At 47.0% G+C, this 17,646-nt stretch overlaps 1 protein-coding gene across 6 annotated transcripts in view; it reads right to left on the reverse strand.

Moving 5' to 3' along the window:
- NIPA2 (NIPA magnesium transporter 2) overlaps positions 1–15,246 on the reverse strand; it is a 35,865-nt gene extending 20,619 nt beyond the window's left edge. For 3 of the 6 annotated variants that reach the window (XM_005558915.4, XM_073995248.1, XM_005558913.4), the window contains exons 1-4: positions 14,986–15,246; positions 14,118–14,253; positions 8,122–8,236; positions 1,227–1,458 (exon numbers count right to left, since the gene is read on the reverse strand). In XM_005558915.4, the coding sequence (XP_005558972.1) occupies positions 1,227–1,365 (139 nt within the window). In that variant the 5' untranslated portion in view covers positions 1,366–1,458; positions 8,122–8,236; positions 14,118–14,253; positions 14,986–15,246. The remainder of the gene's footprint in view (positions 1–1,226; positions 1,459–8,121; positions 8,237–14,117; positions 14,254–14,985) is intronic. The other 3 variants (XM_073995247.1, XM_073995249.1, XM_005558914.4) reach the window with 1 other exon arrangement.
- Between the last annotated feature and the right edge of the window lie 2,400 nt (positions 15,247–17,646).

Genomic DNA, 17,646 nt, shown 5'->3' on the forward strand with positions numbered 1-17,646 from the left:
CTCAGTTGCTACTTTAAATAAAGGTTTCGGCATGACTCGGGATTTCTCTGACAATTTCTTAATGATTGTCTTGCCAAGGTAAATGAATCCTTTACAAGCATATCCATCATGAACACACCTCTCAGGACCAAGCATCAGGGACTAGGGGAACAAGCAGTAGATGCTGACAGTTTCTCCTCTGTCCACTAAACCCCACAGAGGCTATCGTTTCATGTTTTTATGACTGCTGAATTACGTTTAGCCACAGAGATGGCACAGGGAAGAGAGAAAGATGCTAAAGCAGGTCTCCTCATGAGGTCCAATCAGGGCTAAAAATGAAGCCAGGGTAGAATGATGGAACGTGACCATAATGCCACTTAACACTGGGAGCTACCACGAGTGTCCCTGACAGGGGGGGGGGGGGGCAATCATCCTGATGTCCCCGCAGGGTCTTGTGACTTCTCAGTGATTTCTGGAGAAACCACCTACACCTGCCAGAAGCTCACTGAACTAGACACTCTTCAAGCTGCGGAAGCCCTCTCTTTCCTTCCTGCCAAAATGTTGAAGTTCAAAGTCAGAACTTCTACTATCATGGACAAAAGATCCCAGCCCTTAATAAATTCTGATTCTAACCATGGACTTTTGTTTTTCCTTTTTGGGGGGGACAGAGTCTCACTCCGTCACCCGGGCTGGAGTGCAGTGGTGCATTTCGGCTGCCTTCCAGGTTCAATCGATTCTCCTGCCTCAGCCTCCCAAGTAGCTGGGATTACAGGCCAGGCCACCATGGCCGGCTAATTTTTGTATTTTTAGTAGAGATGGGGTTTCACCATGTTGGCCAGACCGGTCTTGAACTCCTGACCTCAGGTAATCCACCCGCCTCAGCCTCCCTAAGTGCTGGGATTACAGGCATGAGCCACCATGCACAGCCTAACCATGGACTCTGATTTCCTTCCCTGCAGATATATCAAAATTTAAAGAAAACGCTGGATGCTACTTCAGCATTGGTCCCTGTTTCCACTTTGATGATAACCGCAGGACTGAGCAGTTAACTAATTATGACATCTTCTCACTTCTTTTCTCATTATAAATAACCAAATATCAACTCTGTAAACATTTAGGACTCCTGAACAGTTCAAAGTTTCACAACACACTCACAAGGAATGAAGATGTGGTCTTCTACAATCAAAGAACCTGAGTATGTAGATACACACTGAGGTCACCTCAAAGTCACACAGGGCATGACCTACCTGCTCTCATAGAGCCTTTCCTGGCAAGTCGAAGAAGGCCTTTTTTTTTCAAAATGAAACTTCCTCCAATGAAAATGCTGGAGCTCATAGCCAATCCCAGACCAATATAGAAGTCATATTTTCCACGCCCCTGGCTCATTTCGTTTGTTACTTAAGGAGTTCCCGTGAATCACATTGATCACAGAACAGAGAAACCGCTGGTACTAGAGGCAGAATGAAGCAGTCTTCAAACCTAAACAATACAAAATGAAATGTGGTTTTCACAGAATGCTCATGACAGCTCACATGCAATTCAAAATTTTATACCACTTCTCTACTCCTAAAGAAAAAATATCTCCTCCATTACTAATATTAATAAATATTTATTATTTAAATTTAGCACCAACCTGTATATTTCTTTGAATTATGGCAAAAGATACGATCATGATATAAAACCAAGTTTAAACTGATTTCATAAACTCTGATCCCACATTTTAAAAAAAATGTTTCTTGGCTGGGCACGGTGGCTCACGCCTGTAGCCCCAGCACTTTGGGAGACCAAGGCGAGCGGATCACGAGGTCAGGAGATCAAGACCATCCTGGCCAACACGGTGAAACCCCGTCTCTACTGAAAATACAAAATATTAGCCGGGCGTGGTGGCGGCGCCTGTAGTCCCAGCCACTTGGGAGGCTGAGGCAGAGCGGCAGAAACCCGGGAGGCGGAGCTTGCAGTGAGCCGAGATCCGCCACTGCACTCCAGCCTGGGCGACAGTGCGAGACTCCCTCTCAAAAAAAAAAAAAATACAATGTTTCTTGGCTGGGCACGGTGGCTCACGCCTGTAATCCCAGCACTTTGGGAGACCCAAGCAGGTGGATCATGAGGTCAGGAGACCGAGACCATCGTGGCTAACACGGTGAAACCCCGTCTTTACTAAAAATACAAAAAAAATTTAGCCGGGCGTGGTAGCAGGCACCTGTAGTCCCAGCTACTTGGGAGGCTAAGGCAGGAAAATGGCATGAACCCAGGAGGCAGAGCTTGCAGTGAGCCCAGACGGTGCCACTGCACTCCAGCCTGGGCGACAGAGCAAGACTCCATCTCAAAAAAAAAAAAAAAAAAGTTTCTAGCCTTAATAAAACTCTGATTAAAAAAACTTCTGCAGAATAAAGAATTAGGCATAACAATATACAAATCTAGTTTGGAAATACATTTATCAGGTTCTCTTTGTGTCCTTTTGAATAATCTATACAAAGAAACTCAAAATTTTCTCACCTATACATCTTCTTCTTAGCAACATGTGGATATAAGCATATGCTAATTTATTTATTTAGCCTCTTTGGGGATGTGTTGACAGAAGGCAGATTTCACATTATCTGTTATCAGAGGATAACAATTCTTGCAGAGAAGTGTCTGTTGGGGCACGCAGTATGGTACTGGTGGCCTTTGGAAAACGTGAGGACCATGCTATCTGGAGGGCTCAATCCTCCAGGCCAGACAGGAAGCAGAGGCTTACCAAAGACTACAACTGTTTTTCCCAAATGGCCAACTCATAAACTCAGTTGACAAATGATCTAAAGCACAGTGTGGATAGCAGAGAAAAAATAGTTTTTAGTAACAAGGCTTATGACTGGTTGTAACTGCCAGTCCAGCTTTCTAGCACATCTTGGGATTTTTAGTCCCACAATTTGACTTCTGAGTTCCAAAACTAATCTGCACTTCAGTCAGGACCCTAACTAGCCACGTTTTTCCACTTCCACTTTTTTTCCACTAGCCACGTTTTTCCACGTTTTCCACTTATGGTTAAAAGACACTGGCTTTTAACCAAAGCAACTTCAACTTCCTGTCCACCTGGCCCCTCAATCACTTTATCCATCCACTCAAACAGTACTGACTACATATTACGTGCTAAGCGTTCATTATGCTAAGCTCTCTAGCTTCACAAGGAAGGCAGACAACAGATAACATTACTGCAGTGATACTGCAATAATGGCAAACACAGCATTATCACACTGAGTTGATATTACTCCCAAGAAATAAAAAAGTCCAATGTTTTTGACTTGCCTGTTAAGGTGCATTATCACTCCTGTACGATTCAATGGGAGGACTATCCTCCCTCGCCCCTGATTTGCAGCGTGGCCATCAAGCTTGCTCTGGCCAATGGGAGGCAGGTGGAAGGAACAGAGCGCCAGTTCTGAGTCTACACCTAGAGGCCTCTCTTCCTTCTGCCTGCCCCTTCGCACCCTGACATAGCCACAGGAAGCGCATGTCCTCATCACAACAGAGTGAAGGGCACAGAACAAAATCACCCCAGTGACTCACAGAACCGTGAGCATGATCTAAGTGCTCATTCCTATACGCCACTGAGATAGCTAACTCATACACACAAACAGGCTTACTGCACGTATAAAGTTTCTACCCCGATTTTTGAAAAAACAAAAATTTTCTGTAGAAAACAGGGATTCAGTGATGGGTAAGAGCTGGGGGAAGGGTACACAGGGATTCATTGTATTACTGTATCTGCTTTTGTGTATTTCTGAACATTTCCATATTAACGTTTTTAAAATACAACCTATAGTGCTCAAAAGGTACAAGGATGCCAAGGTAGAAACCACCAGCAAGTCCCAAAACCAGGTCACCCCACAACCTAAGACAAAAGAATACTGCAACACTGGGTCGGGCACGGTGGCTCACACCTGTAATCCCAGCACTTTGGGAGGCTGAGGCGGGTGGATCACAAGGTCAGGAAGTGAAACCCTGTCTCTACTAAAAATACAAAAACAAAATTAGCCGGGAGTGGTGACGGGCGCCTGTAGTCCCAGCTACTCGGGAGGCTGAGGCAGAAGATGGCGTAAACCCGGGAGGGGGAGACTGCAGTAAGCTGAGATCACACCACTGCACTCCAGCCTGGGTGACAGGGCGAGACTTCCCCCAAAAAAATACTGAAACACTGAAAGAAGACACTCAATTCAAAAAGGTGCTGAGTTATTATTTTTTTTGAGATGGAGTCTCGCTTGCCCAGGCTGGAGTGCAGTGGCGAGATCTCGGCTCAAAGCAAGCTCTGCCTCCCGGGTTCATGCCATTCTCCTGCCTCAGCCTCCTGAGTAGCTGGGACTACAGGTGCGCACCACCACGCCCGACTAATTTTTTTTTTTTTTTGATTTTTAGTACAGACGGGGTTGCACTGTGTTAGCGAGGATGGTCTCGATCTCCTGACCTCGTGATCCACCCGCCTCAGCCTCCCAAAGTGCTGGGATTACAGGCTGAGGCACCACGCCCAGCTGGTGCTGAGTTCTTACAAGTATCCATCATAATCTCATGGATGAGACTGTCTACCTGAAAGCCTTCCAGAACTGAACTCTCCCTTAACAGATTTGGAAAAGTACCCTAGTCCCCTTTGTGCCATTCATAAGGCAAGATGATTCCAAGAGAAAAGTCTTAGGTCTGGAGACCCCGTCTTGCTTCCAGCTGGAGGTGTGATCTTGGATGAGTCACAACATTAACAGAAAAATACATGAAAAGAAAGAAGCTACGCAATCTAAGGTATTACCCACTTTACGTGCCAAATACTGGTCATCTCAAGCCTCAAGTTAACTTCAGCATACCTATGGAATAATTCTATACAGGTGAGTCTTATTGACAGTAAAAATAAATTACAGAGATGTAAACACATTTAGAGACAAGGTAGAACTTGGGAACAAGATATCAAGGACAATCATCATTTCTACATACTACAAGACTGCAACAAAAAACAACAAGTGTGCTTACATTGTTCCCACCGCATCCTATGTGACCTGTTTATCTGTATTTATGAGCCAGTCTCCTGCATCAGACTGTAAGCTCCTGGGCTCCTGCATGTTATTCGCCCTTTTAGCCTACGCGCACAGCTATCTGGTAGTCTCAAAATAGGTCTTAATACATGTTTTCTGGGTGAATATGGATGAATGGAATAATTCTGCTTTTGTTTTTTTGAGACAGTCTTGCTCTCTCGCCCAGGCTGGAGTGCAGTGGCGCGATCTCGGCTCACTGCAACCTCTACTTTCTGGGTTCAAGTGATTCTCCTGCCTCAGTATCTGAGTAGCTGGGACTACAGGCACAAGCTGCTATGCCCAGCTAATTTTTGTATTTTCAGTAGAGACAGAGTTTCACTATGTTGGCCAGGCTAGTTTGAAACTCCTGACCTTGAGTGATCCACCCATCTGTAATCAAAGTGCTGGGATTACAGGCATGAGCCACCAGCCCGGTCAAATGGAATAATTCATAATTAGCCCTTAGAAACAGCCAGACACAGTGGTACATACCAGGAGGCTGAGGCAGAAGGATAGACTGAGACCAGGAGTTCAAGTTTAGCCAGGGCAACATAGTTACACCTGGTCTCAAACAAAAAAACAAAGCAGCCATTAATAAACAGAAAACTACTGCATCATTTAGATCAGCATCCTAAAATGTAACCGATGTTTTATTATTATTGTTTAATTATCACGCACATTCTACTGCTGTGGAAGTGACTACCTGACAGCTATATTGCTCACGATATACTTTTTTTTTTTTTGAGACCCAGTCTTGCTCTGTTGCCCAGGCTGGAGTGCAGTGGCGCGATCTCAGCTCACTGCAAGCTCCACCTCCTGGGTTCACACCATTCTCCTGCCTCAACCTCCCAAGTAGCTGGGACTACAGGTGTCCGCCACCATGCCTGGCTAATTTTTCTTATTTTTAGTAGAGATGGGGTTTCACCATGTTAGCCAGGATGGTCTCGATCTCCTGGCCTTGTGATCCGCCCACCTCAGCCTCCCAAAGTGCTGGGATTACAGGCGTGAGCCACCACGCCCGGCCACTGCTCACCATATACTTTCTAAAAGTTCTATGGTAATAGAACAAATCAAATTCATAGTCTGAATATTCTATAAGCAATAAAATTGAACCTTCTCACCAATAAAAATGATGCCCAGAAATAAGTCAGGTTTATCTACAATTCTAATCCCAGTACAATAATAGATTCACAAATCCAAATTTAAATTATTTTTTTTTTTTGGAGACAGGGTCTCATTCTGTCACTCAGGCTGCAGTGCAGTGGCACAACCATGGTTCACTGCAACCTCGACTTCCCAGGCTCAAGTGATCCTCCCACCTCAGCCTCTCCAGTAGCTGGGACCGTAAGTGTGCAGCACTACACTGCCTGGCTAATTCTGGTATTTTTTTGTAGACACAGAGTTTCACCACGATGCCCAGGCTGGTCTAGAACTCCTGAGCTCAAGCGATCTGCCTGCCTCAGTTTCCCAAACTGGTAGATTACAGGTGTCGTCAGCCTCTGCATCCTGCCCAGATTTACTTATACTATGAACCTTTCAAATAACTACTTGGTAACTACTTAATTTACTAATATTTACTAACACTTAATATTAACTTTCACTAAATGCAAGTTACATACATATGGTGTAAGGTCTAAAATTAAGACCCGATATTACATGTTGCCTTGACATCTGGTAAAAACCGGGAGCTTTTCATGGCCTCAGGGCAAGTTTTCCTCCCCATGATGCCAAACAATTCTCGTCACAGTGACCAGGCACAGGTACAGTTCTTGCTTATGTCTGAGAAGTAGGCCCCATTGCCCTGCCAGCCCGAAGAATTATTAAAGCAAGTATTAAAGTCTTTCTGCAGGAACCACAGGCACTCTCCTTACCACAGAGCCTGCCTCCCACGGCCCCTGGTTCTCCATTCTATCCTGAGCGAAAGACTAAGAAACTTACGTCCATCTCATCTGCTCAGTGTCAGTATTCTGGCTGGGAATCCCTCTCCCACTGACAAGGTCAAGAGGTGATTAAAACAATACATAAAATGGGCCGGGTGCGGTGGCTCACGCCTGTAATCCCAGCACTTAGGGAGGCCGAGATGGGCGGATCACGAGGTCAGGAGATCGAGACCATCCTGGCTAACACGGTGAAACCCCGTCTCTACTAAAAATATAAAAAACTAGCCGGGCGAGGTGGTGGGCGCCTGTAGTCCCAGCTACTCGGGAGGGAGGCTGAGGCAGGAGAATGGCATAAACCTGGGAGGCGGAGCTTGCAGTGAGCTGAGATCCGGCCACTGCACTCCAGCCTGGGTGACAGAGCAAGACTCTGTCTCAAAAAAAAAAAAAAAAACCATACATAAAATGGAACTTTATTGATTGAATCCTAAGGTCATTGGAAATCATTCCTAACCTTACTAAGGCTATCATATGAGATTTTCTCCACATTTATTTTACATAAAGTTTCATGATGCTATTTAAAATCTATTTTCCCCTTTCCCCTTTATTTTAATCTATGTGTTACGGGAAATTTCAAACACAAAAAGCAGAGAGGAGGCCTTTTCTGACCAGTTGGGTCCACCACGTGCATGTGGCTTTGGAGAGTCCCCCTGGCCAGGCACCCCCCTCCTGCCCACCTCATTTCCTAACACAGGAACCTGACACCCTCGGACAGGCCCTCCCCTCCTCCTCCTGCAACCCAAAGCCTGCTCTCCACTGAAGGCCAGGGTACACCTGAAACTGTGCTACAAAGAATTCTGCAATTAACTCCAGCCCACAGGCATTTTCTCTTCTTTCCACTATTTACTTAGCCTTTTCAATTTAATTCTCAATTACTGTTTTATCTTCAAGGTAAACTCTTTAAGTTCCTTAAAAACAATTACTTAGGTTTATTGTGGTGGTTTCCCCACAAAAGGCACTCATTTACGATAGCAAATTTGAGTTACAAGCCTTTCTAGAATAAGGCATATCACCAAATAAGGTTATTTGGTTGTTTTGTTTGTTCACTCATGGAACTGTACCAGTGTTTTTGTGTGGAGGGGTGGGGGATGACAAGCAACATAAAATTCGCAAGCCTTCAAATTATAAAGCAGCCTTCTGCCACCAAGAAAACAAGTGATCTCATTCTGACTTACCGTTTGAAAACAGGACATCAGAGGGAATGTCCTGAAACGAACGAGTTGCTTCTCAGACTTGGTCCCACTCTGCTCCCTCTCTCTGTAACTGAAGGTCAATCACAGCCGGGAGAGCCTGCAACAGAGATATTTCTTATTCTTAAGAATTAGCCTGGCCGGGCGCGGTGGCTCAAGCCTGTAATCCCAGCACTTTGGGAGGCCGAGACGGGTGGATCACGAGGTCGGGAGATCGAGACCATCCTGGCTAACACGGTGAAACCCCGTCTCTACTAAAAATACAAAAAACTAGCCGGGCGAGGTGGCGAGCGCCTGTAGTCCCAGCTACTCAGGAGGCTGAGCCAGGAGAATGGCGTAAACCCGGGAGGCAGAGCTTGCAGTGAGCTGAGATCTGGCCACTGCACTCCAGCCTGGGTGACAGAGCGAGACTCCGTCTCAAAAAAAAAAAAAAAAAAAAGAATTAGCCATGAGGCAGGGCCAGTATTAAAGACAGATAAACAATAAAACTTTCTAAATTTCACTTCAACTAGGTTCCCAAACCACAGATGACAAGCTCCATCTGGTTAACCTGCCCAACTGACTTAGAGGGACTCAGGGGAGTGATCCCAACTGTGACGACTGCTCAACAAACACTGAGGAGCTATTATCTGCCAGGCATTGAAGTTGATCAAAGGGCCTATCCTCAAGGAATCCACGACTAAGAGAATTAAACATTCCAAAAATAACCTATTGAAGTTTTACACACTTTTAAAGACTCTTATGATTTTCTGCTTATTCGCTTTGTGTGTGGGCAGGGAAGGGTTTTTTTTTGTTTTGTTTTGAGACAGTGCCTTGGTCTGTTTCCCAGGCTGGAGGGAAGTGGCGCGATCATTGCTCACTGCTGTCTCAAATGCCTGGGTTGCAGTGATCTTCCACCTCAGCCTCTCAAATCGACAGGACCACAGGTGCATACCACCCCACCAAGCCTCTCAAATCTACAGGACCACAGGTGCATACCACTCCACCTAGCTCGTTTTTTTGTTCTGCTTGTTCTTTTTTTTTTCCTTTTTTTTTTTTTCCGAGACGGAGTCTCGCTCTGTCACCCAGGCTGGAGCGCTCGGCTCACTGCAAGCTCCGCCTCCCGGGTTCACGCCATTCTCTTGCCTCAGCCTCCCGAGTAGCTGGGACTACAGGTGCCTGCCATGACGCCCAGCTAATTTTTTATATTTTTAGTAGAGACAGGGTTTCACTGTGTTAGTCAGGATGGTCTCAATCTCCTAACCTCGTGATCCGCCCACCTCGGCCTCCCAAAGTGCTGGGATTACAGGAGTGAGCTACCTCACCCAGCCAACAAATTCAATTTTCACAACTGATTTTACTAATATTTGTAATGTGAACTTTCATTAAACATAAAGCATGTCAAAAGTGGAATAAATATATCTCAAATAGGCCGGGCGCAGTGGCTCAAGCCTGTAATCCCAGCACTTTGGGAGGCCGAGGCGGGCGGATCACAAGGTCAGGAGATCGAGACCACGGTGAAACCCCGTCTCTACTAAAAATACAAAAAATTAGCCGGGCGCGGTGGCGGGCGCCTGTAGTCCCAGCTACTCAGGAGGCTGAGGCAGGAGAATGGCGTGAACCCAGGAGGCGGAGCTTGCAGTGAGCCGAGATCGCACCACTGCACTCCAGCCTGGGCAACAGCGTGAGACTCCGTCTCAAAAAAAAAAAAAAAATATATATATATATATATATATCTCTCTCTCTCTCAAATAAAAGAAAATTGTAAAATTGGTCCACCTTCTTAAATAATGTGGAAAACACATAATTTAAGGAACAGGCAAAAATGGACAAGTATCTAATGAGGAAAACCTAAACTAGCACTTACTTTGCGAAATGATTATCAGTAGAGAACACGATCACCAAAGTTAGCAAACTTTAAAAATTATACCAACTGGACCGGGTGTGGAGGCTCACACCTGTAATCCCAGCACCTTGGGAGGTGGAGGAGGGAGGATCGCCTGAGGTCAGGAGTTCGAGACCACCCCGGCCAACATGGTGAAATCCCGTCTCTACAAAACACACCTGGCCAACATGATGAAACCCTGTCTCTACAAAAACACAAAAATTACTTTTTTGAATTTGCTGTGAGGGCGGGTGCCTGTAATCACAGCTACTGGTGAGGCTGAGGCAGGACAATCACTTGAACCCAGGAGGTGGAGGTTGCAGTGAGCCAAGACTGCATCATCGCACTCCAGCTAGGGCGACAGGAGAGTCATTTCAAAAAAAAAGAAAAAAATTGCAAAGATTACACCAACTGAAGTACATGGACAGCATTAAACACTTTTTCACAGCACTTTTTGACATTTCACTTTAACAAAGGCTTAATTAAGAAGATATGTGGTAAGAGCCCACAATGAGGAACCAGGTCCAGAGATGTTAAGGAACTCGACACACAGCTGAGGAAGCAGAAGCAGAACTGTAAGATCCAGGCCTCCTCATCTCTGCCACTCTCAACCTCCTGCTGAAGGATTTAGAATCACTACCCGTTTGTAGCAAAAAGACTAAATCAGGTAACCTAGTAACAAAAACCCTGCACCATTTGTTCCAAACCTAACTTTTAGATCTTTCTTTTTTTTTTTGAGACAGAGTCTCACTCTGTCGCCCAGGCTGGAATGCAGTGGTGCGATCTCTGCTCACTGCAAGCTCCGCCTGCCGGGTTCTCGCCATTCTCCTGCCTCAGACTCCCGAGCAGCAGGAACTACAGAGGCCTGTCACCATGCCAGGCTGATTTTTTGTATTTTTGTATTTTTTGGAGGCAGAGTCTCACTCTATTCCCCAGGCTGGAGTGCAGTGGCGTGATCTCAGCTCACTGCAACCTCCGCCTCCCAAGTTAAAGTGATTCTCCTGCCTCAGCCTCCTGAGTAGCTAGGATTACAGGCACCTGCCACCACGTCTGGCTAATTTTTGTATTTTTAGTAGAGATGGGGTTTCGCTACATTGGTCAGGTTGGTGTTGAACCCCTGACCTCGGGTCATCCGCCTGCCTCGGCCTCCCAAAGTGTTGGGATTACAGGTGTGAGTACCACACCTGGCCTAGATCTTATTTCCCGTACCATATTTCATACACCCAGTGTTCTACCCACGTCAGCACTCTGCTGCTATTCTAACCTGCTCCTACCTCTCCTCCTCCATATTTTGTTTGCACTAACTACCCCTCTGTTATGGTTACTCTGGTCGTTAACTCGTATTGCCTTCACTGTGGCTCCCAGTGAACATGCAGCTTGCTTATATCATTTACTCAACCAACATTTACTGAGTACGAACAATATTCTAAGAGCAGGGGTACAACAGCCCACATGGGGTTATCTACTGCTGGAGGTAGGGCGAAATAATAAACAAAATAAAGACATTATTCTGGAAAGTGGCAAACGTTATGGTGAAAAATAAAACATGTTAAGGGCACTGGGGTGTTGAGGTGGGGGATTCTGTTTTAATTACCGTAGTTAGGAGGCCTTGCTGAGCAGGTGACACTTGAGTAGAAGCTTCAAAGAGTTTTTTGAAAAGAACAAAGGAGAGAGAAGCAAGTGCAGGGGCTCTGAGGTATGAGCCAGTGTGCAGTTTCCTAAGAAAACAAAGGCCACTATGGCTGACCTTGAGTGAGGGTGAGATACATTAGAGTAAAAAAGTGAGTGTCGGCCGGGTGCGGTGGCTCATGCCTGTAATCCCAGCACTTTGGGAGGTCGAGGCGGGTGGATCATGAGGTCAGGAGTTCGAGACCAGCCTGGCCAACATGGTGAAACACCGTCTCTACTAAAAATACAAATATTAGCCAGGCATGGTGGCAGGCGCCTGTAATCCCAGCTACTCGGGAGGCTGAGGCAGGAGAATCGCTAGAAACTAGAGGGCGGAGGTTGTAGTGAGCCATGATTGCGCAGCTGCACCCAGCCTGGGCAACAAGAGCGAAACTCCATCTCAAAAAAAAAAAAAAAAAAAAAAAAAAAGTTGACTGTCAGATCACCTGGGGCCCTATGGGCCATACACAAACCCAAAAGGCAAGGAACAGATCTGCAACCCATTTATTTGGCCAGATCATAATTTATTTTCATCTGGAGCCATTATAGAACTATTTCAGTAGTTCTTCTTTCAAGTTTATTTACATAAAACAAATAGATATGCAGAAATGTTTAAGACTAAGCATGCTCTAGTCTGAGGGGTGTATTTGATTCTATGATACAGATAAATCTGTGTAAATTGTGCAAATTTGAGATTTATGTTATGGGAACATACAGACAGTAACAGTCACCATAGCAGAGCAAATCAACAATCTATCATCTCATGTGGTTACTTTTTTATGATAAAAACAGCTAAAATCTACTCATTGAAGGCAAATCTCTACTACAATTTCATTAGCTGTAATTCTCAAGTTGTACACCCTGAATATCTGCTACTTTGTATCCTGTGACCTAAATCTCCATTTCCTCTCCCACTCCCAACCCATCTTTTATTCTCTACAGAAATCTTATCTTTTTGTTCAATATCACAATGTATAGCAATCAAATAAATCAGAGTTTAAATGAAGCTTATACCTTCCATGAAAAAAATGTAATATTCAGTCATGTGTTTTAAATATGAGTAAACCATATTTACCTATTAGAAATATTCTGAAAACATGTGGAATTCTTATTATCTTTCCCTAACAACAGCTACCACTTACTGAGCACCTCCCTAGCCACTATTCCATGCATCATTTCTATTCTACACAATGAGATGAAGGTATCAGTTTACAGCTAAGAAAGGAAACCTCCCAGAGGTAAAGTCACATGCAGGGGACTACATAGAAAGGGCCTTTACTTCTAAACCCAACTGCCCACATTACATTAAAACCTTAGAGCTCTTAGGTCGGGCGCGGTGGCTCACACCTGTAATCCCAGCACTTTGGGAGGCCGAGGCGGGCCGATAACCTGAGGTCAGGAGTTCGAGACCAGCCTGGCCAACATGGTGAAACCCCGTCTCTACTAAAAACGCAAAAACTAGCCGGGCGTGGTGGCGGACACCTGTAATCCTAGCTACTCGGGAGGCTGAGACAAGAGAATCACTAGAACCCGAGAAGCAGAGGTTGCAGTGGGTAGAGATTGTGCCACTGCAGTCCAGCCTGGGTGACAGAGCAAGACTCCGTCTCAAAAAACAACAAAAACAAACAAACAAAACAACTTTAGAGCTCTTAGTTTTTTACGAAATCTTTACTACTTGGTTTCCACTGCTATCTAAGTTAGCGGAGGCCCGGCACGGTGGCTCACACCTGTAATCCCCGCACTTTGGAGGCCAAGGTGGTTGGATCGCATGAGTTCCGGATTTGGAGACTAGCCGGTGTGAAACATAGTGAAACCCTGGCTCTAAAAAAAGTACAAAAATGGCCGGGCGCGGTGGCTCAAGCCTGTAATCCCAGCACTTTGGGAGGCCGAGACGGGCGGATCACGAGGTCAGGAGATCGAGACCATCCTGGCTAACACGGTGAAACCCCGTCTCTACTAAAAAATACAAAAAAAAAAAAACTAGCCGGGCGAGGTGGCGGGCGCCTGTAGTCCCAGCTACTTGGGAGGCTGAGGCAGGAGAATGGCGTGTACCTGGGAGGCGGAGCTTGCAGTGAGCTGAGATCCGGCCACTGCACTCCAGCCTGGGCGACAGAGCATGACTCCGTCTCAAAAAAAAAAAAAAAAAAAAAGTACAAAAATTAGCCAGGCAAGGTGCCGCACGTCTGTGGTCCCAGCTACTGGGGAGGCTGAGGTGGGAGGACCGCTTAAGCCCGGGAGGCGTAGAGCCCAGATCGCACCCTCTAGCCTGGGGACAGAGCAACACGTTGGCTCAAAAACATTAAATACATAAGCTAGATTTAATTTTTTCCAACCTCTCGCTTGGTTAACAATTTTTTAAAGGAGTACTGTACTTATAAATATTACAGAACCTAAATCTCCAACCCTAACTAGGCAACAATATTAGTTATAAATTACAATTTTAACTTACATGTAAGTTTAATATGGTCTCTCTTATGAAAAAAAGGCTCGGAGAGGTTAGAGATGACTTATTCACTCTCATTTCCTCGTAAATACCACCCTTTATTCTCATTTAAAGTCTCAAACCCTGGCCGAGTAGCTCCAGCCTAGAAAGAAGAAAACACAAAAGCAGGCAAAAGACTAAAGTTACTGAGTACGTTTTAAAATTTCGTTACTAGCCTTCATACTCATTTTGTTAACCAATCAACATAAAACCTACTCAACCGAGCATAACTACTGCTTCGACAGGCAGCTTACTGAATGGACACGCTCGACTCTGATTACTTCCTCTTACTAAAAAAAGTATTAACCGGGCACATGGCTATACACAGGATTTCCAGAAACAGAACTTAACATGCAGTCCTGTACAGGAACTGACAACCTAGAAAAGAAACTAAGGAGACACAAACACAAAACTAAACACACAGTTTTGCGCAGGTGTATAGAGAGGGAAATAGGATTCCGTGATTTTACAAAAGGAAATTTAAAAAGCCAGGCTCAAAACGTTACAGCGGACTTCTTAGGCTTAACCGTCAGTTATGATCCCCGCAGCAGCTGAAGCCACCTTCTAAAACTCACCAAGACAAACGAAACTGTTTTAACAAACTTAATGAACATGCGTCCCCCACACGGCCAAAGAGCCAGGCTTCCGTGGGACTGAACCGCAACCCGATTCACGGTGGGTTTCCTCACTGAGGATTACCAGAAAAACCGCTTCCAACTCGGAACACCCGGAAAGGAAAGTTGCCCGGAGAACCCTTCTCCGACACAAGACGGGCGGGATCGCCCGCAAGTCAGCCCCTTGGCGCCCGCCTGAAAGGAAGGAGTGGCGACCTCACCCTAGCCGGCAGGCCGGCCGCGCGGCTTCCCCTCGGCGGCGCTGCCCGGGGCACCGCGGCTCACACCCCCACACAGGCCGCCCAGTCCTGCGCTCGCACGGCCACCGCCTTCGTCGCCGTCCAGTGGGAGGTGCGAGCATTCGGGGCTGAAGCCGTGCGCACCGCCTCCTCCATGTAGAAGAGCGAGGAAAATCTGCCAAGGACAACCTCCGGCCCCGCCGTCACCACCGCTGCCGGGACCCAGGGCCGGCGCCGGAAAACATAGGCGCGGCTAAATGACGCAAGAGACCGCGCGCGCACGCGCAGTGCCGCGCGACAGACACCCCGCCCCCGGTGCTCTCTCCCGCCGCGTTCCGCTTCCTTTACAAGGCCCGGGGCCGCTGAGCGCGGAGGGCGGGGCGCGTAGCGTGCAGGGGCGGGGACGGCGGCGAGGCGGGACCGGGCGAGGGACTAGGCTGAAAGGGTAGTAAGCGGTAAAGTATTCTGCTAGGTGCCATTGGCCGATCAGGAGTTCAAAATCAAAGTCCGGCGTGGCGCTTATTTAAAACGCGGATTCTGGGCCAGGTGCGGTGGCTCACGCCTGTAATCCCAGCACTTTGGGAGGCCGAGTTGGGTGGTTCGCGAGGTCAGGAGTTTGAAACCGGCCTGACCAACATGGTGAAACCCTGTCTCCACTGGCCGGGCGCGGTGGCTCAAGCCTGTAATCCCAGCACTTTGGGAGGCCGAGACGGGCGGATCACGAGGTCAGGAGATCGAGACCAACCTGGCTAACACGGTGAAACCCTGTCTCTACTAAAAAATACAAAAAATTAGCCGGGCGTGGTGGCGGGCGCCTGTAGTCCCAGTCACTTAGGAGGCTGAGGCAGGAGAATGGCGTAAACCCGGGAGGCAGAGGTTGCAGTGAGCTGAGATCCGGCCATTGCACTCCAGCCCGGGCAACAGAGCAAGACTCCGTCTCAAAAAAAAAAAAAAAAAAAAAAAAACGAAACCCTGTCTCCACTAAAAATACAAAAATTAGCTGGCCGTGGTGGCGGCGCCTGTAATCCCAGCTACTCCAGGGGCTGAGGCAGGAGAATCGCTTGAACCCGGGAGGCGGAGGTTGCAGTGAGCCGAGATCACGCCACTGCACTCCAGTCTGGGAGACAGAGCGAGGCTCCGTCTCAAAAATAAATAAATAAAAGAAAATGAGGGTTCCCAGGCACAGTCACAGTGTGAAGCTGCATTTAATTGGTGTTCCCGGGCGATGCCATAGGGGAACGGTGCTCCAAAGAGGGCAAGAGGTGGGGAAAGGGTGGATCCAAAGCTGGGGGCGGGACGGGGCGGGGCCCAAATAGCAGCGGTACTTCGACCGCCCGTGGGCGCTTCCTTACTGACCGGATCCCGGAATAGATGCCAGGTTGAGGTTTGGTGAAAGCCTGCCTGGAGACACTGATAGCAGATTGATTGATTGATTGATTGATTGATTGATTGATTGATTGATTTTGAGACGTAGTCTCGCTTCGTCGCCAGACTGGAGTGCAGTGGCACGATCTTGGCTCACTGCAACCTCCGCCACCCCTGGCCAATTTTCGCATTTTTAGTAGACACGGGATTTCACCATGGTTGGTCAGGATGGTCTCGATCTCTTGACCTCGTGATCCACCCGCCTCAGCCTCCCAAAGTGGAGATTTATTTTTCATGAGACGCATAGGAAACCAACTGTTAGGCTATCTTGCCTTGGCTCCTCCTTGAAAGGAGAAATTCCTTGGGACCCACCAACGTGTTTTCAGAAGTAGTCAAAGACAGACCTCATTGGTAAGAAGCAAAGAGTAGCCAGCTAGAGTGAGGCCTCCTAGTAAATCAGTGATTCCTTGGTTGCAGGTGTAGACGTCCCTTAGGAATGTTGTTCCAGGTTGTGACTATACACAAAAACACTATTATATGAAATTCAAGCCAGGCGCAGTGGCTCACGCCTCTAATCTCAGCACTTTGGGAGGCCGAGGCGGGCGGATCACCTGAGGTTGGGAGTTCAAGACCTCCCTGACCAACATGGAGAAACCCCATCTCTACTAAAAATAAAAAACTAGCCAGGAGTGGTGGCGCATGCCTATAATCCCAGCTACTTGGGAGGCTGAGGCAGGAGAATTAATTGAACCTGGGAGGTAGAGGTTGCGGTGAGCTGAGATCCGCCATTACACTCCAGCCTGGGCAACAAGAGCGAAACTCTGTCTCAAAAAAAAAAAAAAAAAAAAAGCCAGGGGCGGTGGCTCATGCCTGTAATCCCAGCACTGGAGGCTGAGGCGGGCGGATCACAAGGTCAGGAGATCGAGACCATCCTGGCGAACATGGTGAAACCCCGTTTCTACTAAAAATACAAAAAATTAGCCAGGCGTGGTGGCGGGCTCCTGTAGTCCCAGCTACTCGAGAGGCTGAGGCAGGAGAATGGTCTGAACCCGGGAGGCGGAGGTTGCAGTGAGCCCAGATCGCACCACTGCACTCCAGCCTGGGCGACAGAGCCAGACTTTGTCTCAAAAAAAAAAAGAAAAATTCAAATCTTTTCAGGTGAGGATCTTTGTAAAATGAATTATGCGCTTATTGAAACAAAACCCCAAATATCATTTGTCCTTTTCAGGCTCTAATGCTATTGGACTGTTGTGTTCTAGACTGTATACCCAGCCCCTG

The sequence above is a fragment of the Macaca fascicularis genome, chromosome 7, assembly GCF_037993035.2.
Source record: "Macaca fascicularis isolate 582-1 chromosome 7, T2T-MFA8v1.1".
Classification (NCBI taxonomy): domain Eukaryota; kingdom Metazoa; phylum Chordata; class Mammalia; order Primates; family Cercopithecidae; genus Macaca; species Macaca fascicularis.